The sequence below is a fragment of the Fusarium flagelliforme genome (assembly GCF_020744385.1).
Source record: "Fusarium flagelliforme strain FIESC 12 MPI-CAGE-AA-0113 chromosome Unknown B0J16scaffold_1, whole genome shotgun sequence".
Lineage (NCBI taxonomy): Eukaryota > Fungi > Ascomycota > Sordariomycetes > Hypocreales > Nectriaceae > Fusarium > Fusarium flagelliforme.
In genome coordinates, this window is record NW_025763503.1 from 5,385,618 (window position 1) to 5,409,096 (window position 23,479).

A 23,479-nucleotide genomic window follows, 5' to 3' on the forward strand; every position below is an offset into this window, starting at 1 on the left:
TATGTAGTAGAAAGACCGGCTCTAGAGAGACGCCATTGGAAAGGCTTGTCCCGAAAGAACTTGGGGATTGGATCTGGAGAACCTGAACGCGGGACCCTTTTCTCAAATGAAAGGGTACCTTTCCTCTAGGCTCTGCTCTAGTCTGGGTAGGACGGTAGGTCAGGTACTTTTTTGCATGCGGGGAATACCATCAAGCCGGATGTATCCCTTCTCCTCTCGTCGTCTCACATGCCGTTGCGTTGACTCTTCTTTGCACTTCATTAGTAGCATCATCGTCATTATCATCATCGTGTTTTTCTTCTCTGCTACTCTCTGCCTCCTTCCTTCTCTTTGTCCTTCTCCCTCTTGTCAATCAATCACCTTGCGGGTATCGTATCGTAACCAACCACATAATTTACGGCTACAAACGGACAAATAAATATTCTGATATAAAAAACAGTAAGTGAAAGCGATTGCGCCATCGTCGAGCGACTAAGTGCATTCGGTCTCTTTTTTTGTCTAATGACGTCGAATCTAATAGGCCTGTTAGCTTATCTCACCGTTGCCATTGTCTGGGTCTGGAGGCTTCTGCGCTACTGCCTCTGCAGGAGTTATCTCTACCTGCCCATTGAATATCGATATCAATTGCAGGTGCAACTTGGTCGGAATATCTCCTTCCCCAAAAAAAGAAAAAGAGACCATCAAATCAGGCCAGTCAAGAAAAAAAGGTTGCAGCGCATCAAGAAAGGAAGGAAGGGACCCTGCCCTGCCCTTGGCCCTGCCTGCATTACATTCCAGTCCAATCTGATCCCCGGTTCCCCAGGCTTTGATCCCCGCCTACAGAATTGAGACAGTCAACCACTCCAACCAGCCAGAGCACAGCTGACAGCTCACGACGGGCGTACCAAGACAAGCAACTTGTCACTTGTGCTGCCAGTATCATACGTCCAAGCTCTTGTGGCCCGGTTTATCGCTTAATTATTCGCGCCGCACTGCATTCGCTTCATCGCCGTCCAGTTTCCGGTTCATCGCATCGCATCGCTTCGCTTCGCATCTGTGTCTGCAACGCAAACATCATATCGCGATATAGACAGGCAATATCAAACAGACGCAAAAGAGGGGAGAATTGTCAAGAAGGAAACTGGCTCAATAAAGACCGAGTTCGGTACATGAGTCTCTTAGTCAATACTAATACCCAATACCATCCAAACAATAGCCTCCCCGCTTGCAAAAAAAGGCCTTATCAGACAGATAACGACCGGTACTCGACCGACCGACCGACTGAGACTCTGACTACTCTGACTCCACGGCGCCCATCTGCGCCCGCCAGCCTAGTCCCTGACATTTGCAATTGGATCCAATCCCAGCATCTTGGATTGGATCCTCCAATTTGGATCCCACTCTTGCTTGGCCTTTTTGCCCTCACCTCACCAACTGCGCTGCACTTCAATCACTTACACACTCTGCTTGGGCCATCTCTTATCTTTTTCCTCCCTCCTTCTTTACCTTCTGGACCTTGTTCTGCCTTGCTTCTGGCCTTGTCTTGTCCTGCCTCGCCTGGTCTTGCATCACCTCACATCGCTTCTTCCCGCTTTCCCCAGATTCTTCCTTATCTCACACCAACCATTGACTCGTGTGCCTCTATCAATACCCTCGAACGCGATTTGGATAACGTGGTTCTATTAGCTATCGTTACCTATCAGCTCGCTTCTCAGTGGTCGTAGCTCTAACATATTGCGTCACTGTCACTGGCGACCCCGTGGGGCCTATCGCCTGCCAGAAAACTACTCTATCTACAGTATCTTTTTTTATCGTCACCACCATCAGATATTCTGCTGCACGACGCTGTACTGTACCCCAAAGAGGCTGACAACTGCAAAAGAGCCACTGAGGCTCAACCATTCTGCGCCCGTCACTTGCAGGGCAGCGGGCGTTTGGATTCTATCTTGTGTAGCACAGTATAGTACAACGCAGCTCAACTATCCCCTGGAGTTGTGTGTGCCCTGACAGCAACACACCCTCTGCTGATAGCGAGCATCTGCCTATCTATCTATCAGTCTATCTATCTGCCGCCCCGGATCTAATCTACTGCCACCATGTCTCCCCAGTCTTCAGCCCCGGTACAGAGAACGGCGCCTATCGCCATTGCTCCTAAACCTCCTCGGCCTGAACCTTCTCCTTATCGTCAGGACAGTTTTCACAGGCTTGAGATGGGTCACGGAGTTGCCAGCTCTGCACCTGTTGAGGGTTCATCCTTCAACGCCTCCTCCATCCCACCCTGTCTGTCATGCCGATACTCACGCGTCAACTGCATCCTTAACGATGATGACGACGGATGCATTCAGTGCCAAGCTGCTGGCTCCGAATGTTCCCTTTCTTCTAGTCCCCAGTCCCGAAAAAGGAAGCTTCATGGCGAAGCTAACGACGATATCATCGGAAAGAGAAGGTTAGATCCCCATGTTTATCCCCGTATCCATCTTCATGCCGAAGAATCCTCCACACTCATCCTGGTTTGACTGCTCCACCAGTCCCCGTGCCTTTCCCTTGCGTCTATCATTCCCTTCTACACTGCGTTCTTCCCTTTGACAATCTTCACATTACTCGTGTTTCTTCTACCTTGCATGACTTTGTCTGACATATGATTGGCTTTGTACAGTTCACCGGGTCTTACATCTAGGCGACGAAACCATAATTCCAGCCTCTCAAGCACCGCCGCTAGCAGTTCATTCCTAGAGGAGATGGCCAATGTTGGCGGCCCTACCATGCTGAAACGTACGCTGGGCCTCCAAGATGACCGTTACAGCCAATATATTGGTCCTACCACCGACTTTGAACCCTCACTTATTAACCTTTCTTCCTTTGATCCCCAGGACGAGAGTCTCTTATCTAGAGGCACCCTCCGCAAAGTCAGCGAGCACGATACTTTCTTGATGTTGCCTGACTCTAGCACTCCGGGACACGAGCATGTGACGCAAGACGCCGATCATGTCGAGTCCATCGTGGCGCCTCATGGAAGACGTCTTATCGATCTCTACTTCCGAGTAGTACATCCAGGATTCCCCATCATCCAAAAACATGTCTTCATGGAAAAGTATGAACGATCTTACCGGGAGTTTTCGCCACCACTGCTAGCAGCTGTGTATATTCTGGCCATCAATTGGTGGGATGAAAGCGAAGAATTGGCTGGAAAGCCACGTCCCAATGTTAAGGAACTTGAAAGCCTCATTCGAGCCACTCTTGATGAGGCAACCTTCCGCCCGAAACTTTCTACGATCCAAGCTGGTCTGTTGCTTTCCCAGCGGCCTGAGGGCGATCAATGGGCTCCTACTGCCCAGCTAGTAGCACTCGGTCATGAGTTGGGACTGCACCTGGATTGTACGCATTGGAAGATACCGCCGTGGGAAAAGGGTCTGAGAAAACGATTAGCATGGGCTCTTTACATGCAGGATAAATGGGGCGCTCTTGTTCATGGCAGACCATCGCACATCTTTGCTACTAACTGGGGTGTTCAGCCTCTGACCGCAAACGATTTTCCAGATGTCGAATGGGACGAGAATGATCCGGAAGAGAAACTCGATATCGAGAAGGGACGAGTGTTGTTCACTCGTGTGGTGCAGCTCTCGGAGATTCTCTCAGAAATCCTCGACACATTTTATACTCTTCAAGCTATGAATACGGTTGCCAACGCTGGCAAGCAGGGAACGCAACTGGTTTTATCGCTTGCGAAGCCGATCCAGCTTAAACTGAAGGAGTGGTACGGAGGGCTACCGCAACTCATCCGTCTGGACTCTTCATACTCTTCTCTCAATCCCTCTTCCAACAGGTTGTCGAGTATCGGATATCTCCACCTAGCATATTTTGCGGCCGAGATTACTCTTCATCGAAGGATTATTCGCTCGCTGGCCTCGCCATCCAGTTCTGTCGACTCCTACGTACAACACATATGTCGCAGCGCCGCTAAGGCTCGTCTCATCTCCGCCATGGATTTCGTCAACCGACTTGGACCGAATCATATACGCTCATTTTGGTACTTTGCTTCCAAGACTAACTTTGCGTTGATTGGAACCTTTGGCTCTCTGCTTTGGGCGACATCACCCGGACGCGAGGAAGCTGACTGGTATCGCCGACGACTTGGAGAGTATCGATGGACTCTTTCGGTGAGCTCCAAACCTGGCGAGGGTACAGGTTTGACTGAGTTTGCCATGACGATGCTGGATATCTCGACTGGTTTGCTCAAGCAGCTACCCGAAAAACCTTCGATGAGTCGAAACGGAAGCCATGTAGATCTATCGGTCTCTGCGCCACCTATCTTCAGCGGCGGTATCTTGGACAGTTTAGGTAGCAGGCCCAGCGCAGCAGAAATGAGTGCCATGCGTAGCCCACGCACCGATGACGAGGAGGACGAGGAAGAGATGGACAGTAGCGACGACGACATGATGGAAGATTACCCAACACGGATGTAAGAGTTGGAAGGAACGTGGATACGACATGAATAAAAGATGGAGGATTCGAAGTTCGACAATTATCAAGACCTGGAGCGACCATGGGGTATTGTTCGGACTGTGTAGCCACGGCTCATCGTTCAGGCGTTTCTGTCGTTGCTGCATTGTGTTTGGTACGACTTGGGAGTTGGTATGGGCATTGACATTTTTGTCATCTTTGGGAGCTTACCATTGATGATTTTTCTTCTGATTGTTCACGCTTGGGAACGAATGATACCTAGGTTTCTCTTTCTCGGAGCCCCTCTGGAAGGGCCCGAGACATGATGGATGGCATGCAAGCGCATTATATGGATTCAAGCATGAATATAGTGATTTTTCATGAAGTGAGATGGATGATTTACTTAGAATGGATTTTTATGAGATACGTATAATACGAGAAATGGCATTACTAGTGAATGGGTTCTCTATGCGTCTGCTCTCCTTTCAACCCGGAAAAACTAAGCGCGGGTATCTCTTGAAAACGATAGAAATTGCATGTAGATATCTGCCTGCCGAATTAACCAGCATTGTTCTTCAAATTTGCCGTGCAAGTAGTTCTGTGATATTGAGTGCCAAGATAGTTGCAGTAGCTACCAGATGGAGGTTTATCTTCCGAGTAGCTGAGCTAAGCATCAGTATGGCTGCCGAAGCAAACTTTCTGATGGAGAAATAAGACAAGATTACTTTCTTCCATAGACTCGTTATTTCAGAAAAGCTGTTAAATCCAGTGTGTTAAAATATCTCCTGAAGTTTACACTCTTCGGCACGATTCACTCGAAGTTGCTGTCCCACAATTCTGCCACAGCACTAGCCACCTCATAGAAATAAAGGACTAATCGCCGCCACGTCAACCTTAAGTTTGTCTCATTTACAACTAAACGTCTACGAGCTTCAGGTGCAGGCCATTTGAACCGCAAGACCAAGTCTTCTTGTCTATTTCTTCCTAAGTTTCTCTTCCTATTACATTCTTTTGCATTCGTTCTATCTCTTATCTCTCAATGGCTTCCAAAAAAGATGGCCAACCGGCCAAGGCGACTGGCGCGCCCGAAGGCTTTACTCCTGAGCGCTTTGAGAAAGAACTCAAGGAGCTTGCGACAAAGGCCAAGGAGGATACTTTTGCGAAGCGTGCTACCGGACAGGCTCTTGTATACCTCAAGACATTGGTGCTCCTGGGATTGTTGGGCGTCGCCTCGAGCGCGTCGCAGCTCAACTTGTCCCCTATCTATGGCTCCATTCCCGCTGCGGCCACGCACGCGACTGCTCTCAAAGTCGCCTGCTTCATCGGCTGGGCTGCCAACTTGATCATTCGAATGTTTATTCCTCTGTCAACTATGCAGCTTCTCCCGGTTATCGCGCTCAACATCCCGGCTATTCAGTTTCTCATGGGCTGCTTCACTGATCGTCTTGGCAACTGGTGGGGCCCTCTTCTCATTGAGGGCTGCACTCTGTTCCCTCTGGCTATCTTTTCCGCAGCTTCCGTCGCGGATGTTCTCGAGGATGCGGATTTGAGTGCTCTTCCCAAGTTCTTTGCTGATGCGGCACCTGGCATTGTCTCTTGGGCCCTGTTCAGACTGGCTGAGAACCGGTCAATGGAGACGCTTCAGGGCGTCATTGGAAGCACCTTTGTGTTCACCCGCATTGGCCTGGAACTTGTTGTAGGAGCTATCTATGCTGTTATGGCACCTTCCAAGTATCTTGTTCTTGCTATTCCCGCCTTGTTGCACACTGCTGTTCTGAATACACATGTTATGACACCCATGGCTATGGAATCTCTCAACAGCACCCTTTTGGCTCAAAACTGGACTCTCCTGGACCGCCGCGAGTCTTTGACTGGCTACGTCTCAGTCATTGAGAGTCTCGAGATGGGTTACCGTCTGATGCGATGTGATCACAGTCTTCTTGGAGGTCAGTGGGTGCGTGTTCAGGGCCGAAAGGTGTCTGAGCCTATCTATGGTGTTTTTGTCATGCTCGAGGCTGTTCGTCTTGTTGAGCGGGAGACTCCTCTGGAGGACAAGGAAGCTAGCGCACTCAACATGTAAGTCGATGTCTCATGTTTCCTTTTTCCGCAGCTTACTAACACAACATAGTGGTCTTGGTATCGGAACCACACCTTCTGCTTTCGTCAAGCACGGCATTGATACTACTATTGTTGAGATTGACCCTGCAGTTCATGAGTTTGCTCAGAAGTACTTTGACCTCCGCGAGAACAACCCTGCCGCTGTCCATGACGCGGTCTCGTACACTGCCGATCTGGTTAAGCAATCCAAGACCTATGACTACATCGTCCACGATGTGTTTACTGGCGGTGCTGAGCCTGTCGACCTCTTTACTCTCGAGTTTCTGCAGGGCCTGGGCGACTTGTTGAACCCTGATGGAGTCATTGCTATTGTGAGTTATTCAGTGCCGGTATGATGACCATCTACTAACTTGACTACAGAACTACGCTGGTGACTTTGGTCTTCCCACCCCTGCCCTTGTCTACCGCACCATCAAGAAGGTCTTCCCCTCATGCAGAACCTTCCGCGAGACCCCTCGCGATGACAAGAACGTTGAGAAGTGGGGAAGCGACTTCACCAACATGGTCATCTTCTGCCGCAAGACTCCTGGAGACATCAAGTTCCGTCGCCCCACCAACAGTGACTTCCTCAACAGCCAGGTCCGCCGAAACGTGCTCGTGCCCAGGTACGAGATTCAGGAGCAGGTCTTCCTTGATGACGAAGGCACGGATGTCCTCACCAAGAATGAGACGAGCAAGATTACCAAGTGGCACCAGTCTAGCGCTTCTGGGCACTGGACTATCATGCGCGAAGTCCTGCCCGGCAAGATCTGGGAGCAGTGGTAAGCGTCGTCTTGACATAATCTGCACCATTGTGTATATATTTGCCTTGTCTTGGTCATCATGACTATCTAGTAGATATAACGTCTTGGCTCGCCTAGACTCATAAATAGACATTTGTACTGTCACCCCTTTCAGCCTGACTAATGGTCTCGGAATCTTGTGCAGCCTTGCTGGCAGACCGCTTACTACACGTGTTGAAGTCGTTTTAGAATTCTGCCAAGTAGCTTGGCATATCAACCCTGAGCCTGTTGTATGGGTTGGCTTCGGGTTCTCGTACAGCCGCGCGAGTGAAGTGGTAAAACCCCTGTTCAAACTTTGTCCTGGATTGATTGGTTTTTGCGTGACTCTCTAATCACCGCGGGTTACCCGCGGGTATTCTTGCACTTTCAGAAGCGGTCTCGTTTTTGAGGCTACCCACGACGCTACGATGGAGAGGGCGATAACTTGCTCGGTAGCATGGCCTAGATTCAAATTGGTAATGTTTCTTGAGACATGGCCTTGTAGATGAAGGTCTAGCTAGATATTTGCACTGAACTGGCTGCTAGAGGGCTGCAGTGGGTGGCCTCTTCAGGGTATGTATTCTAGATACTGCGATATTGGCAACAGTTGTCGAAATAAATTGGCTTCGGGTATATGGTTTTTGTAACCACTTGCCTCTGGCAATACATAAATGCGCGTTAATCGCAGTGAATTTAATAGATATGATATGTAGCCATCGCAGATAAAGTACACCAGCGCCTTACACTTTTGTTCTCTCAGTCATTGCGACATAGACTATGTCTTCGTTTATAGCAATGGTTACTTTGGCACAATCTTGATTATGGTAGCGACAATAAATCGAACAATTGACACGTGAGTTTACTTGTATGTTTTCTTCACATGTTTGATGTTTCAGTCAGCGTTGCTCAACCAAAATGTGGTTGATTGGATGTGGTGGTAGCACAGAATGCACTCGGAATGTTGAGTCGACTAGCAATGCTACGACGATCAAGCGTTGCAGATCAACGGTTTTTGCTGCCGAGTGATCAACCCGCGTAACGGTCATTGCTTAGGTAGTGTCTTATTCAAAAAGCCAACCAAAGCCACTACATATAAGAAGCAATTCGGTAAAGTAACAGATAGAAGATATGGGAGTATCACGTAGATTGATATTTCATCTACACTGTCATTAGATTTTAGGTGCTGGGTAAGGTTATTACTCAAATCCGGGGTATCATGTAGGGTAAGAGCCTGGCTGCAGGTCAAGTGCCCGTGGCTAGTTCACTTTGGGAAAGAAGTCCCCAGTTCCCCTCCCGTTCCTTGTCATTTATTCGGGCGCGTTCGGGTTGGGTACAAGTTGAGGCTCCACCTTCCTCCAAAGAGCCCGAGAATATATAGAATTTAGGTAATGTCCTGTCCGCCTTTCACCAATTCTTCATTTCCTGTTACTATTACTATTACTATCGACTTGCAGGACTCCCACCTACCTATTATATCCTCGGTGATATGACAAACAAGGCAGTCAAGACTCAGGGTGTCTGTCAACCTGGTCTTGCCTATTATGCATTGCTTGTCGTCACTGTCGACCAACAGAATCTCTTCCTTTGCCCCGCCATCTCTTTACTCGGTCACTGTCCGAAGGGTAATGCTATGTCATGTTAATTCATCTGATCAAGAGAGGTCCGACGCTATTTCTCTTCTCTTTTATTCTTTTTTTCCATAAAGAAGCCACCATTTTTTTCAATCAAACCGTTTCTTAAATCTTAAAGTCCATTTTGGCCCATCCGTCTTGTTTCACCAACCCGGTTGCTATCCCAAGTAGGGAACCGTTTCCGCTTAATCAGATCCATAGACAACCATATCACCTCACTGCTATAGCAGTAACAATCTCGCCTCTGGTATTCCTGTCATGCGACCTGGGCATCAGTGTGCCCTTCAGCTTCCGTTCCGTTCAGCTCAGTTATGTCTGCTATAGCTCATCAGTGGACCGTCTTGTATCAAGCGCCCACCCAGCCTGGTCATCTCGTCTCAGTCTAGCCGTAAGAGCCTCCGTCTCCGACATATCGAGTTTCATATCCAGATATGCTACGTCGGATCTCGACGAAACATCACGATATTCTTAATTCCGTCCAATCATGATGCGTTTCGCGCCACAGAACAAACGCATACGCGAGTCGGCTCGAACAAAGCCAGTTTGACCCAAGACTACCTAGGTACTTTACCTATCGTCTGAAACTGGATCTCCGTTGCAAGTGCAACTCTGTCTGTCAAAGTGGCCATGTCCGTCTGTCAAAGACTTTGGTGACTTTCCCCGTTGTTGCATCGCTTTCTATTCCATCTTTCCTTTTCCTCTTTTCGCCTCTATTCTCTTCTCTAATCTCACATACTACCCAAAGTATTTGCAGATTTGGTGTCTTGGTTGATCCAAGAGCACATTCGTTTTTATTTTCTTTCCTTTGCCATTCCTTCATTTTCCTCACCTAGTCTCGTCTCCTTTTCTATACACTCGCTTTAATACTAATGTTCTCTTCATGACGGACTCTAACCGTCAGGCCTTGATCGCGGCCTTTACCTTGTAAGTCACCCACCTCATCACGAAGAACATACACGTTAACACAATGACAGCGGATTGGTCGCACACGCTGGTACCGCTGCTATCTTTCTGGTCAGCAAACGTGCTTCCAAGATCATCCGAGATGCACCGAGGCTGGCCCTCATCGCTTTCCTTATTTCTTCAACCCTTTGGGCCCAAATACAATTTGGTGCCTTCTTACTTAATACCGATTCTGCTTCGGGCTGTCAGGTTATGATCGTCTTTGCATCGACATTTGACCAGTTTGCTCGAGTATGCATGCAGCAGAGTTTAATATGGATTTTCAGCACGCTCAGCCTTGTTTCTCTTACTGAGGTGGGAGTCATGCAAGGATTCGTCGTCCTTCGTCTTATCCTCGGTGGTATCTTTGTTGGCTTTCAACGCCCACAGGTCGAGACTGTCTGCGTGACAATGACTGTGGTTCTGCCGGTTGGAATCACCGTCTCTGTCACAGACACTGCTTTCATGGCCTTCCTCCTGATGAGAGTCATCTCTCGTGGAGCCAACTCCGACAGCCAAAAAGGTGCCATCACTTCCACCCAGTCCCGTGCGGTCGCACTTATTGTATTGGGCTACATCATCTGGACAGGAGTAAGTCCAAGTTAAAGCAGGATGAGCATTTTATATCTAACTGTACCTAGGCTAGTGCTCCTCTGATGCTGAGTATTGGACCGATGCCTATAGTTGCACGCACAACTGTGCCTGCGATCGGTCTTTTGATCTTGATTGGTATGCTTATACACATGTGTCGACAAACTAAGCTGACTCTGTAGGCCTTCTCACTTTTTTCCAACATCTGCTGTTTCCCAACGACAACAAATCCGTGCAGTCGACAGACGTACCCGACTTTGATGCTTCGCGAAACTTCGACCCTCGATACATGTCCACAACCGACACCCGCGGTTTCAACTACCAAGATGACATGGCGACGACAACAAGAGGCGACTTCACGGGAATGTCTAAGCCCTTGCCAATCGCATCAGAATCCGAACGACTACCGACGATTGCGATGCCTGCTGCCGGACAAGCAAATCTTGGAATGGGTGGTGTTCCAGTACTGGGTCAACTGTTCCCCCTGCCCAAGAGCCAGACAGTCCCGGCTTCAACAGAATCAATCGAGGTCCACCAAGCGATCACTGAGCAGACGATGATGAACAGATGGGATTCTGGACCGACTTGGGACGAAATGACCCCAGAAGTGGAAACGACCAATGTCGTAGAATCTGGGAAAACGTTTGACAATGGAAACACTCAGATCGTTCGACCCAAGGACTTGGATGGAACAGCAAAACCATCACCAGAGCCAGAACTTGCAGCCACCACCTCCGCTTTCTTGTCACCTGGAATGGAGGGAGTTCGTCGACGATCACCTCGCCAATCTCCTCGACTCTTGCCATCGCCGGCCTTGTCTCTCTTCCCACGTTCCCCTCGTTCCGCCTTGACTCCGAAGACAGCTCAAGCACAAACGCCCATCAAGTCCACGGAAGAGACCATTGTCAACTTCTCCTTGCCTGTCAAAGCACAATCGTTGCACCCGCATCATCCAATAAAGCACCAGCCTCCGAAGTCCGCACCGTTGGCCGCTATACCCAGGAGCAACGCTAGTGAGATCCTGAGCAAGAGAGAGGATTCTGCACGAACAATTTCTGTTGTTCACAGGCCGCGACCTATTCCTAGAAAGTCCAACATTCACCGTGCCCTTTTCCCTGCTGAAAATCTCCAGCACCACAAGCGATCGGTATCATGTGGTGCCGTTCTTTCCAAGCAGCCACTGGATACCCCGGCAGCCATCGACTATGATCTATCTCGACTGAACGAATTGGCTAGTGTCCTGGCCGCTAATGTGCCAACTCAAACTGAGACAAGTCACCGCAGCACGCGCCGACGATCACGGTCGATGGGCCAGCTCCCGATATTGACAGCTGACCTTGAGCCATTGCCCCCAATGCCCAAGCTCAACGAAGCCAAACCAAACGTCGACCAAAGTGAGGCGTCCGCAACATTCTTGAGGGCGCCAGAAAGCCCTATCTCAGCCAAGACATCTACTCAATTTCCGACTACGATCATTAATCTGCCTGGAGAGCCAGGATCAGCAACAGATTCGTCTTGGCAAGATGAGCAAGAAACCAAGTACGGACGACGGTCATCGCCTATTCTACCAATTGAGGACCTGAGTGCGCTCACTCCCTCCACGGTCCGAGATGACGATGCGGCGATGGACATGGCTGATATTCGGTCGCCTGCAATGCAAGTCCACCTGCAACGGGCCTTGACAGTAACGGTTACACCCAAAAGTCAACAGCGGAGCGGACTCGGCGTTGCGGATGCCCCATTGCCGCTGAGAGAGGAGAGCCGCCAGGTATCCCTGGCTGCGCACAAGCCAACCGCCAATGCTAACGTCGGACTTGGATCGGAGTTGCGAGGTGCCGCGGGTGTCCGTCCAACATTTTCAGCAAGGGGATACTCAACGCGACCACGTCGGAGTGTGCCCCCAGCACCACTTGTTATCCGCCGACCCGACAATGTTTACGTTGAGCCATCGCCTGTGGAATCCGACGACAGTATGGTGGAAGTTACTCAAAATGGTAAGTGAAATCGGAATTGATTGGCTGTGATTGAGCAATGCTAACAGTGATAAATAAGATTCTGTTTCTCCGCACGCATCTTATCAGATAACGGATAATGACAGGCTGGCGCTCTTGACAAATCTGGAAATGGAATTAACTCAGCAGGAACACCAATGGCAGACGATCCGCCACACAATGCTTGTCCGTGATTCGCTCTCTACAGTGGGATCACCGCCTAGCCGAGATTCGCGATATGGAAGTGCGCGCCAGTCAATCATTAATGGGTCACGGCTCACCCAGCGCCATCAATTAGAGGCGGACTACGATCTTGTCGCCGCCCTGTTTCCTCAGACCGACCTGAAAGCCAACGCAAAGCTCGTGCCCAACTCTGGTTACCCCAGGTTTACAGCCCCATTGGGAACACCAACCCCTCCTGATACTGATGAGGAGAGCGAATACGACGAGGATCTTGATGCTTTGATTGGCCAGACCCAAAGCACTCCTGCCAAGGCGGCCACGCACCTGTGGTGCCCCACAGCTTCCGTGGAGGTGGTTACTAGCACCACTACGTTGTTACTCTGGACCCCGGCTTCCAGGCCTGTGAGGGAAATCCTGGCAGAGGAGATACCTGGAGCATCGAAACGTGGCCCTGTGAGGAAGGATCTGAAGCCTCTCGTAATTGAAAGTTCAAGGCTGTGGGAGAAGCCTGGATCCACGCCAGCAACTTCAGAAAATGGACTGTGGCAGTCAGCATCTCAGGTTGAAACCCAAGTGGTGGAAACCCAAGTCCAGCAGCAGGCCAAACCACCCCGCCATCCTCCTCGGCGGATCAGGCGTGTCACATTGTTGCCAGATATCCTGGAGAGCCCCAAGCCGCTTCCTGATAGGCGCGGTACACTTGGGATCTTCCAGTTCCCATGGGGCGATCGGTCAGATAGTGCGACAGTGACAGCTTGGCCATTGGCATCGATGAGCGTGTCTGACATGATCTTCCAGGCTGGTGCTGTGGAGAGGGGTGCGAGCGGAATGAGCATGCAGAGCAACGTCTCGGACTTTGACATGGACGACTACGAGCAAGATGATGGGGAGTATAGTGACTACTACGATTCGAGTGAAACGTACGACAGCGACGACGACGACATGTTCGAGCGCGTCGAGCATATGCCTGTGGCCCAGTCAACGGATAAATGGCTCCAGGATGCCCCACCAGGAAAAATGCTGGCATCTCACGAGGACGAGATGGAGTCTCGATCAGAATCTGAGTATGAGTAAGTGAAAGACTAGTATTTTTTTTTCTTTTTTTCTTTTGTTCATTCAGAGAACAAAACTGATTGTATTATCTACAGTGACGACCAGGACTCAGGATCAGAGGAAGAGGAAGAGCCCATGTTCATGAAACATTTCCAGATTTTGGAGCATGAGCCAGTAACAAGTGGGTGTGAAGAGATGTACAGCAGCGGCGATGTGAGCGATGACAAAGCCAATCAACGGACAAGTCTCCGCACACAAGTCGAGCACGACATTGAACAAACTGGAGATTACAGTACAAAAGCCGATGCTAGCGCAGTTACCCCCACTACAACACCGACAATGACGCCTACGGATTTTGATCTCCGGGAAGAAAAAACTCGAATCAGGGTCCCAGACCGTCGGCAGCCGCAGCAGATTGCATCAATAAGCATGCCCGTGCCGCAGATGGCTCGCTGCTTATTGATGGAAGTGGACCAAGCGTCACCTCGCGCACCAATCACAGACGTCAATTCCCCTCATGCGGATGAAGAGCCCTGCACTGACAGGGACTCCAAGTCCCGTGGCGCTCCAAGCGCAGGGCACCCGCCAGCGCCTGTGCTTCTGTTCCGCTTCCTGGAGGGTTCCATTCCAATTTCTAAGCCAGTCCGCGGCCATGGCAGTGCCAGCGACACCGTCAGTGTCTCTCCGAGCCCGCTCCCACTAAATCCGCTCGTCGTATACAAATCCGAGACCCCGACAGGCCGACAACAAACTCTGGTTATTAACTTGGAATATCCTGAGCCTTCGTCTTCCACTTCTTCTCCCTCTCAATCTCAGTTTTCATCCATTCAGCAAACAACAACCGCTACTCCCAAATCTTCCATGGCTCTGTGGACTCCCAGCACTCAAGTCACTCGTCCCAACCACGGACTTCCTCAACCCGACAGCGCAATTTGGAACTCTTACCTGCCCACTGGTGAGGCCGCGCGCCTCGTACCTGCCAAGGCCGATATGCCTTCTATCAAGAGCAACTCCCTCTGGACTGCACCAGCTAAGAAGGCTGAGCTCAACAATTTCGGACTTTGGGGAACAAAGCAACCTCTGCCCGGCATGTGGACTCACTCGCCCATCAACACAAAGATTTCCTACGGTCTTCCTCAGCCCGATGCAGAGACCTGGGCAACTTATCTTATCGTTCAAGACGACGCCAGCCGAGTAAAGCCTAGAGAGGCCGAGCCCGCAACTGTTTACAGCACTTCTCTATGGGCCCCCGCCAAACCCGTTATTTCCGAAACCCAATCCGAGAACGGTCTCTGGAGCGGATCAAGCTCCGCAACTTCGGTGAGCGGCTCCGAACCATCCACTCCTAGCGATAAGGAGTCCGAAGCCATCAATTTTGGTTTGTGGGAGCCCCTTCCCGCTATCGTCGAAGACGAAGAGCCCGTTGGTCTCTTCAGCCTCAGCCACCGCCGCACCAACTACAGGACAACCAAGTTGGCGCCTGCTGCCCAGGGAATGGAGCGCTCGCCCCGAAGGCCTCTTGAAGCATTCCCCGACTTTGGATTTGCTCATCTCTGGAACATGGCACCACTCTGGGACTCCAAGGCCAACGCTGCTGCCATTAAGTTGCAGAGCGAAATTGATTCGTTGGTCCTGGAGGGTCTATTCAGCCTGAATCACCGCCGCAACACCTACCGCACTACCTCCGCAAGCCCCGCAGCTCTCGACACACGGCCCAAGCAGCGCATCTCGCAGGAATCTCTGCCGAAGCTCACCTCAGATAGCCTCTGGTCTGTGCACGCATCTCGCAAGGATGTTAGCGAAGTCAACTGGCTTGCTGTCTCCACAGTCAGGCCGAGAGCAACTTCGGTTGCATCTTACTCTGATAACGAATCCATCATGTCTGTACCTGCCCTTACCAGAACTTCTTCAATGAAATCCGAGAGGTCGCGCCCCGCCGCTACTCCCGAAGAGTGGCTCACTGCCCTTGACGAGGCCATCAGACTGGGATCTGGCAAGACCATGGACATCGACACCGAAGACTCGTACCAGCTCTGGTCCAAGCCTGACCTCGATACAGACGAGCCTGTTATCGCCTCTGTTGACCTGTGGAAGCCCATGAACAACCGCTTCCTCGAGTTGACTCCTACACAGAGCGAATTCGACAAGCTGCATTCCGAGTCTGGTACTTCTCAGCGTGGTCGCACCCAAAAGGCCCGCCCCCCGATGCCTATGTACCCTGGCTCTTCCTCATCTGCTTTCCTCCCTGGCGCAAGCGAGACACCCCGTGACTTCAGTGCACAGGGGCTCTGGGCTCGCCCTCAATCTCCTGGAGTCAAGGAGAACGGATCCTGGATGGACAAGTCCCTCCGAAAGGGACTGTCATTCGTGCAGCTGTGGTAATCACGGACCCCTGCATTTGCATTGGCGAGCAACAGGAACGACGGACAACCCCGCGGGGTTGCGGGTTTTGGTTGTATGACATGACGTTACGATCACCAGATTTTTCGGACATGATTTTGCGAAACCACAAACATTAAAGCGAATGGTGTTACTTCTTCAACCTGCAGTAGCATGGTAGTTGGATTGAAACGGATTGCAAGCGTTGCTTTACTTGGATTTTTACCGGCGTTGGAGCGCGATACGGGGTCATATTTACCCATCGCAGCAGGCATCATCCCCTTTGTCTCTTTGCGTGCATAGCATTTCTTGCTCACGCCTGATGTATGATTAGCAAACAACACGGCACAGTCAACCTGTGCTTGAAGAAAGTAGCTGAACCATTCGATCTCGAATGATAAATTGATTTGAATCATACAAGCCAAACTCCCATCGTGCACATACTTGAAGTAAATGTAACTCTTGAATAAATTGATATACACCAAACCTTTGTCGTACCATGTTCAGATCAGGCGATATGTAGAACAATATGTAATCAGGCTGAATATATCCTAACGAAAAATCTCAGCTAAGGACCGAAGAGTACTGTTGGATAGAGAACCATGATAAGCTTTCCATTAATAATTGATTACGATATGTTTTCCAAAGCGATTACAGCTGACTGTGTTAAGTTATTGTTAGTTATGATAGTCCTTAAGTTGCCAACATATGCAAGTCGCCGATTTCACATTTTTAGATTGGACAAGGCCAAGTACAACAGATCAAGCAAAACAGCCAATCACCGGATTTGGGACGAGGAAGTAGGTAGTGAATCATCATGACCGTTATAATTTCTATCCATGGATGCATCATAACAAGAACAGACCTGAGGCTGCAAATATACGCCTTCCTCGATGCAACGTCTTCAACAAAAAAGCACACACAACACCTTTACTCGCTCTTCTCTCCTTTTCTCGCTATGCCCTTTTTTTCCCTATCCGAACCTGTATGTATCCCAAACAACCACCACTTGGCCTCCCTTTGCCTGATCCTCTTCTGCTTATCTTCCTCGTTACTGTTGATTGGTGTATGTCCAGCTTGGTATTTCCACCTCGCAAAGACAACTTCTTGTTGGTAGTAAATGATCTGTCTGTGACATCGAGGGAAGAGACATGAATCCTCTCGAGTTCAAAGATTGTTCTGACATCGCCTCTACTTATTTTCTCCTTTTTCCTTGAGTGGTCGTCAAAGCATTAGAGTGGGCGTCGAGGCCGCGACAGTAGAACAAAAGAAAAAGAACAAAGAAAAATAAAATAAAATAAACGAAAAACATTACGTTTCCTCGTAATAACAAAGGGGACAACGCAAGAAAATTCGTCAATAACACTGACAGCCTCTCGCAAGCTATACTCGCGCGAACGAGTACCGGCGTCGCCGATGCAGCGCTTCGTGTTCCGTCTACCATGTTACTTGTAAAGAGTCATTAAGAGCGTTGCTCGGGGGCGTAACAGATGCACTCCGACTCTCGCAATATCCTACTGGGCTCAAAGCCTGAGCTCGCTGTAGGCATCGTGGTCCATCGGCAGTTGTGTTCTTGATCCTCAAGTATATGCAAAGGGATCAAGTATTCTGGTGGATCGAGTAAGTCGGAGGAGCTCGTGTCGAGGCCTATGGCAGTTGATTCGTGAAATGAACTCCTGCCTGGGCGTAATCAGGTAGCCCTAGGTCTCCAACACCATCGCTATGCAAATAGAATTCCACATTATTATTTTATACACGCTCAGCCAAAGCAGAGCACCTGAGTACAGGTTCATCAGTTGACAGTCATCATCTGCATCCTTTGTGGTAGGCCAGAAGACGGTGAGTTTTCGGAGGATGCAGCTTCTATTAGTGAGTTGTTTCCACGGCTTCGTGCCGCTCTTCTGGGAGGACTTGAGCCGGGATCATCAAATACACGAGTGAAAGCTGGACTTGAGTCCTGTTGTCGTGTATTTCGTGGTGTACGCATAGGGCTCTCTGTGATTTGGTCGGCTTGCCGAATGATGTCAGATAGTGTATCCCGCAAGTCACCGGCTCTCTTAACAAGAGCTTTGAGGCTGTTGGTGTCGAAATGGACCTTGCCCTTATCCGGCACTTGTTCAGGGGCACGATGTTGCATCGCCCCGATAACAGAGCGAACTACTCCTGATACATCATGGGCCTTGTTGTGCTTGTTCTCGGGTGTTCTAGGACGACTAGGCCGGTTCGATGGTGGTGTGTCTGATATGGGCCAGTTTCCAAAGATATCATCTTCTGGAGAGAAGACAGACCGTCGGCGCGGAGAGTGTCGTTCTCGAACCACCGTCGTCTTAGACATGGGAGGTTCGTGACCATCAAAGGCGGCATCAAGACGGTTCATGGAGTGGGCATCGAAACCATCATCCCCAAATCGTTCGTCAATGTCGAAAGCATCAAAGTTGATAGATGATGTAGACTTCTGGTCGTCATTGTCCTCGTCCAACGACTCTTCATCAGGTGATGCAAGAGCAATGATACCATCGGCTTCTTTCCATAGATGTTTCTGTGATCCTTCCAGCATATCCATATCCCGGGCGTGACGACAGAGGCGCTTCAGGTCGTTAACAAGAAGAGAGAATTCCCGAATGTGCCCTGAATGTGCCTTGACGCTGGGTTGTGTTGCACGAATCGATTCGGGTACTGCGAATAGCTTGTCATCCTTGTCGTTGTTCTCGACACCACTGCCACCAAATTCGAAATCATCGTCCCAATCCTCGCTGACGGGCTTGGTCGCCATTCCCCAGGTGCCATACTTGGCACCAGTAGGTTTAGAAGTCTCAGGAGGGTCGTGAACGACCGGAACGCTCTGACTACGTATATGAGCTGGGGCCGGGCATCTGCGATTAGCAGAACGGCCGCCTCTAAGGTCCATCTGCTTAGCGTACGAAGTCATTGGCCGTGGTAATCGTCCAGTTTCGGATTTGTCGTGGGTTGGAGGTTCACTCCAGTCGAAGAGTGAGCTGAGCGGGCGATCATTATGGGCATCGTGGCCGTTTGTATCCGCAACGCCATTACCACTGATATTGGCGAGGGCGAGGCGAACATTAGGGTTGATACCCCTGGAATTCAGTGAGCTCCCTTTGGAGGGAGGCGATAAGGGGTTACATTGGAACTCGTCATCCCTGGCCCAATCATCGTCGAACTCGTCCTCAAAGGACAGCCTGCTGTACTCCTTAGTCGGAGAGGTTGAGATATCATAAGGTGACGAGTTAAATCTCGATTCTAGTCTGAAATGCGGCGATGCGTCAGATCGATCCAGGGTGCGGACAGGGGTGGATGCATTCTCGTCCTCCTCCATGATCTTATCATCCTCATCCCAAGTTCGACCAAGCATCTCATGAATAGACAAACGCTTCGTCTTTGTACCATTGCCGGCGGTGCTTGGCGGTGACTCGTCGTACATGGACTCCAACGGGGTCTCGACAGCACGAGCACGGCCGGAGCGCAACGAATCAAATATGCAATCACTTTTGAAATCAGTGTCATCATCGTCCACCGACGTACAGTCTCGGGTGTCACCCTCAGAGCTCTCCATAGTGGAAGCCCTGTCGTGATGCGGTGCCCGAAGTTGTGACATCGCTGTGGAGCTGGTAGAACTTCCGGAGGGCTGGTTGGGTCGATATTGATGGGTGGGAGCCCCAGTAGAATATCCTAACCGTGACGCATCCATATGAAAGTTCGTAAGTCTAGGAGGTGGGGGGACCGGCGATGAAGAGTTTCTTTTACGACTTTTCAACTGCATGTTGGCAGCTGAACCAAACGACAATCCCTGCCGGTCCGATATTGATGATGTTGCGGGGAGGGTCGATTCAAAGGCCGGATTGGTTCGAGGAACAGCGCCAGCCTGCGCACCAGCTAGCGGTTCCGACACACGTCGCTTATTCCCGCTCTTGGATTCAGCGCTAGGTTTGGAACGCCGCATACTCCCTGTCGTTCTTACCGCCCACGTTCCTGCAGATGCGAATGGCATCGAATCCGATTTCCGAGGTGTTCTAGAAGGGGAGGTGTCGCGAGATTGGTTTGGCTCTTTCTCAGCAGTCTGATGAGGAAGTACATCTGGTTGAATTTGAGCAGCAGGTAGTAGACCTCCAGGGGCTGGTGCCGCAGAAACCATTCTTGGTTTCACCAAATGAACTCTGCCGCGCTCGTTGTTGTCGGTGTAAATGCGCTTTGAAGAGACGGCTCGAGCATGTGGACTCAACTCACCTAACCTACTCGAGCCTGTGCGTCCGCTGATGCTAAGCCTTTTGGAATGGAAGTACGATTTCCATCCACTTCTTAAAGACGTCGATCTGGTGGGGGGTTCAATTGGAGACTGGGCGAGGAACTCGTGGGGTCGTGCCTGGTCGTCGAACGAAACGTTGTGTGAATCTATTGGTGTGAACACCGCAGGAGAGTCCGGTCGAAATTGCTGAAGAGTCGCGGACCTCTGGTGACTGGTAGCAGGTCGGCGAAGAGTGGGCAGATATTGTAGGTGAGATTTCGCACGTCGTCGTCGTGGTAGAGGGTCAGGGTCGATGGCGTTTGACGTAGATCGTTTGACGAGCTTGTTTGGAGGAAGAGTTGTTGCAGGGGAACCGCGCAATATCGGGGCGGCTGAGCCGTGGGAGAAGACAGAAGGTGCGTCGGGACCGCCACTCGACCTTGTGCTTTCGTGACGAGACAACGGGCGAACAGAGAAGCGCCTTATCCAAGATCCATTGGAGGAGATGGAGTCTCGAGACTCTGGGATAATGGCTGGGGAGTCGGAGTGCCTCACAAGTGACGACTGTCTACTGTTAAGCTGTGGGGGAGTTGACTGCGTCTGGGGCATAGGCGGTCGCTGATAACGAGAGAGGGGTGGCCTCGAGGCGGTAACTGGGCGCGGGAGAGTGTGATGGTGCGAGGCGCCGAATACAGAAGCAGCGGTGTTGCTCGTGGCGGGCCGTGAGGAAGCAAAGTTGCTAAGCGATGGCGACTGTGCGGTTGGGTCGCGGTCTACAGAGACTCGTCTGGAATGGGAGGGACGTCGAGTCGAATGGGGGAAGGAGTTTGGATCAGTGGTGGGTTGGCCGAACACCAAACCACTGGCCGCAGCGGCGATAGCAGTACCAGTTCCAACAAGCTGAATAGATAAACACGGTTAACTACTGCTTACTTTACTTTACTGAAGTGTATAGTACTGCTGCAACAGGAAAGAGGTTGGTCAAGCCACCAAGAAAGAGGGTTTGAAGTGATCTAATAGCAGTGTAGAATAGGGCAGAAAGTGGGTGGGATAGGTTAAAGTCTATAGCAGCCCATGTGATGGCGGGTGTGTGGTGGTGGTGATCCTTGGTTGCCTTGATGTGATTGTGGATGTGGATTGGATTTGCGGGGAGGACAAAGCTAACTAGTAGCAACAAACTTACACTTGGAACGGTCTGCATGGTTGCTTCCATGGCAAAGGAAGCCAGCAGGCTCTACTCACGAGAGAGATAGAGAGAAGGCAGCGACAAGCATTCTAACGTAACTTAGAGGTGGAGGATGGCGGTACTCGAAAGGGCGGGGATGCTCATGGTGGTTCAAGCCATGGACTTTTGAGCGAGCGACGATGGGAAGGGATCGCAATCGAATCGAATCAGATCTGGACGATAATACGATACGTGCAAGGAGAAGAAACCGTTGTAACCCACACGCTTTTCCTAAAGCCAAGCGCTTCAAAGGACCCCCCGAGTTTGAGAGAAGACGAGACGAGTAGTCCCGGGGGACGATTGCAAAGACGGGAAGAGGAGAGGCTAGGCGAAACCTGATTCTGGCCGGCCGGACAAACAAAACAAACACAGGGCAGCCAGCAACAGCTCTCCCTCTCTCCGATGGACCTCGGCGTCAGTCGGTCGATTGTGCCTCTTGCTGTGGGGGTTGAAGGATGAAAAAAGGCTGGAAGAAAAGGCAAAGAGTTTGTAAAGAAGAATGAATGGAACTTCTGCAGCTGAGATGGTCTGTTGTTCGATTGATTGACCCGATTGATTTGACGTGATCAGGTCGCGGAAGCGACAATGGGGAAAACAAACCAAAACCAAGCTCGGCTGGTAGTTGCGGCCTGCAGTGCAGTAGGTAGCAGTAGCAGTCCAGGTGCCAATGCCAATACCAATTGGAGGATCCAAATGGATGTCAATGCCAATGCCAGTGGGGACAAAGCACCAACAACACGGCTGGTACTATGGAGATGAAAGAAAGGCAAGAAAGAAAGAATTGAATAATATTATCAAATAGGAAGAAGAGAAAAATCAAATGCAAAAGATGCAAGAGAGTTGTTGACGATTACTTGATGTCTCCTCTGTTGTCCCCTTTTGCTTTTCTACCGGGTGTTTTGATCATCTAGGGTCCCCTTACAGCGGCCAGCCTAAACAATAGGTACGAAGTAGTCAAATTAGATATGGATGTCAATTATTACGCAGCAAAAGCAAGCCGAGAGGTATTGAAATAAACACAGACACAGTCCCTAGGCCTCTTGAATCGTACGCTTTTCTTTACACCTGGAGATTGCAGGTGAGATTTGAGTGAGAACGGATCGTCTCTGCAGGGATGAATATCAAGACCAAGCACCTCGCGACTCCAGACGGGATGGACCACAACAGCGGAGGCCAAGACCAGGCCCAGGTCCAGGTTCAGGTCAGGTCAGGTCAGGGCACCCAGGTCCAGGTCCCCGCCTGCAAGATGTCTCTTATTAGCAGATGGAGCCACTGAACATTTAGCGTCGCTGCGGGCCTCAGGGCACCTGTACATGTACTGTAAATCCATCCTGTCCCTGACAGTTCAGGTACAGATACTGGAGAGAAACCTGGAATTGATTGGGTCTCGAATGGGGCGCGTCTCAAGCGCTGAGCAGCAAGAGAGATTAGACGTGCTATTTTGAGTGGAGGACAGCCAACTTTGACATGACTTGCATACAATAGTTGCTGCAATGGCCTGAAACTGATATCATAGACGCTGAATTAGCACTTAACAGTCGTTCTTAGCATCAATTAGCGGCCGTTCAATCTCATCTAGTAAAATTGACTTGACACAATTGATTCAAGCTGAGCCTCTCTACTCTTGCGTAGGTAGTCTACAGCTTTGAGTCTATAGACAGACTGTGGTCCACTGCAAGTCCTAGAATATCTCTTTGATGCTACACGAGATCCATCTCGTCTCAAGCACAAACTTTGAATCCTGGACAGTGCAACGCTTATTATCTAGCGCTTGCGGGCTGGCCACCCGTTATTTACCATTCCAAGGAACAGAAGCTTATTATTTTTCACCTTGCTCTCTAACAAATCAATCCAATGTGATTGACTCTGTCTTTCTCTCCCTCTATTACCCGTAGCGGCAACACGACCGTATCGTGGCGTGGCTTGCGACCCTGGTACTTGTATCT

The 23,479-nt window shown here is 50.3% G+C and overlaps 4 protein-coding genes across 4 annotated transcripts; 3 read left to right on the plus strand and 1 right to left on the minus strand.

Moving 5' to 3' along the window:
- The first annotated feature begins 1,889 nt into the window (after positions 1–1,889).
- On the plus strand, positions 1,890–4,626 carry B0J16DRAFT_33078 (fungal-specific transcription factor domain-containing protein). Its single transcript, XM_046126507.1, has 2 exons — positions 1,890–2,425; positions 2,636–4,626. Exons 1-2 carry the CDS (start codon positions 2,076–2,078, stop codon positions 4,440–4,442), a joined length of 2,157 nt encoding a protein of 718 aa, XP_045989678.1. The 5' UTR covers positions 1,890–2,075; the 3' UTR covers positions 4,443–4,626.
- A 701-nt stretch (positions 4,627–5,327) lies between these two features.
- Positions 5,328–7,423, plus strand: B0J16DRAFT_297442 (S-adenosyl-L-methionine-dependent methyltransferase). Its single transcript, XM_046124458.1, has 3 exons — positions 5,328–6,495; positions 6,548–6,848; positions 6,898–7,423. The coding sequence occupies exons 1-3, from the start codon at positions 5,459–5,461 to the stop codon at positions 7,300–7,302; spliced, it is 1,743 nt and encodes a 580-aa protein (XP_045989679.1). The 5' UTR covers positions 5,328–5,458; the 3' UTR covers positions 7,303–7,423.
- A 2,386-nt stretch (positions 7,424–9,809) lies between these two features.
- On the plus strand, positions 9,810–16,071 carry B0J16DRAFT_314356 (uncharacterized protein; the record flags this gene model as incomplete). The annotated part of the gene is made up of 6 exons (XM_046125181.1): positions 9,810–9,853; positions 9,904–10,462; positions 10,513–10,600; positions 10,645–12,456; positions 12,515–13,706; positions 13,785–16,071. 6 exons carry the CDS (start codon positions 9,810–9,812, stop codon positions 16,069–16,071), a joined length of 5,982 nt encoding a protein of 1,993 aa, XP_045989680.1.
- Positions 16,072–17,860: 1,789 nt separating this feature from the next.
- On the minus strand, positions 17,861–21,509 carry B0J16DRAFT_257849 (uncharacterized protein; the record flags this gene model as incomplete). Its single annotated transcript, XM_046123158.1, has 3 exons — positions 17,861–20,160; positions 20,311–21,208; positions 21,492–21,509. The coding sequence occupies 3 exons, from the start codon at positions 21,507–21,509 to the stop codon at positions 17,861–17,863; spliced, it is 3,216 nt and encodes a 1,071-aa protein (XP_045989681.1).
- Positions 21,510–23,479: the final 1,970 nt, after the last annotated feature.